This window comes from Loa loa (assembly GCF_000183805.2).
Source record: "Loa loa unplaced genomic scaffold supercont3.2556, whole genome shotgun sequence".
In the NCBI taxonomy this organism is placed as follows: domain Eukaryota; kingdom Metazoa; phylum Nematoda; class Chromadorea; order Rhabditida; family Onchocercidae; genus Loa; species Loa loa.
The window spans coordinates 1-1305 of record NW_018110734.1 but is presented as its reverse complement, the minus strand read 5'-3'; the positions used below and the strand labels follow the sequence as shown (position 1 = coordinate 1305).

At 34.1% G+C, this 1305-nt stretch overlaps 1 protein-coding gene across 1 annotated transcript; it reads right to left on the bottom strand.

Moving 5' to 3' along the window:
* Positions 1–27: 27 nt before the first annotated feature.
* On the bottom strand, positions 28–1289 carry LOAG_15730 (hypothetical protein; the record flags this gene model as incomplete). The annotated part of the gene is made up of 5 exons (XM_003151219.1): positions 28–123; positions 166–243; positions 567–638; positions 917–1026; positions 1241–1289. 5 exons carry the CDS (start codon positions 1287–1289, stop codon positions 28–30), a joined length of 405 nt encoding a protein of 134 aa, XP_003151267.1.
* Between the last annotated feature and the right edge of the window lie 16 nt (positions 1290–1305).

Sequence of the window (1305 nt, the reverse complement as noted above, 5' to 3'; positions counted from 1 at the left end):
ATTCATCATCATCATTCATCATCATCATCATTCATCATCATCATCATCATCATCATCATCAATCATAAGTGGTGGGCTTGTCTTTGTCGAACTTGTTACCAGGTTTCCTTTTAATAATTTTCTCTATTATAAACTTTTTGTATTATCGTATGACTGTTTTCTTACTTCAACGCTTGCATCACTGTCTTCATCCTCATCATCATCGTCATCTTCCTCATCCGAATCACTGATCATTTTTTTTGGCTGTAAAGTTAGACTCCCATATCATTACTGCCACAAGCCATATACTTCACGAGAACTGCGCCAAGTTGTTACAAATTTCACGTAATATTTTGTTGGATTTTTTAGCGATCAAAAAAGAAAAAAAGATGCAAAGAAACGATCTCTTTCGAAACAACTGAAAATTAAATTCTGAACAGAAGAGTATCTCAGAATAAGATAAAATTTAGGGGATAAACAGAACAAAATATTGGTTTATCCAAAAGTAGTTCCTCGAAAGCAGTTTCGAGTAGAAGAAAAAACAGGTTAAATCTTATCTATAAAATATCTACAGCATCGGAATTTACTTGAAAAAGAGTGGTCGTTGAAGGTGTCGTCTTAACTGACCGTGATGGATTGTGTAAGTGATCGTATGAATCCTAGAAAAACGATGAATTAGATGCTAGCTCCAAAGATTAACAATAATGTCGATCGAAAACTACCTCTCATAAAATGAATCACACTCTTTTCATTTTATTTCCTTCAGAAATTATAATGGTTATTGAAAAGATCATATATAAAAAGTAAAAAGCATACAAGAACAGGAATTCAAGCATTGGCAACTGACTAAACTATTAGCAAATTACCATTAATTTTCAAAACTGATTGTAGCAGTACTGATTGGCAGCAGTACTAATCGGACGATATAAGTACTCACCTTATAGTAATGTACAAGTCTTACATTCTGTTCGTCTCCGCCAATTAGTGTATATTCATCACCCGCAACTTCCGGTGTGTTCTCTCTACGATAATCTGTCCAAAATTCAACTGAAAATGTATTACTAAGTTTTTTCTTGGTGATCCACATACAGCCCACATATAGCAATTGCGTTACTACTCGAAAATGTTACTCGCTAAATGTATAAATAACTACGACAATTCATCAAGACAGTGCGAATAAAAGTTGCCTCGAGAATGAAAAGCAAAGTAGTTTTGAGCGTATGTCGTAAAATATCTAATGATCAAAATATTAAATATTTACTAGCAATCGGTTGAACTTGTCGTTCAAGCTCGGGGAAGTCTCGAAGCATTGCAAGCGTGCCATTT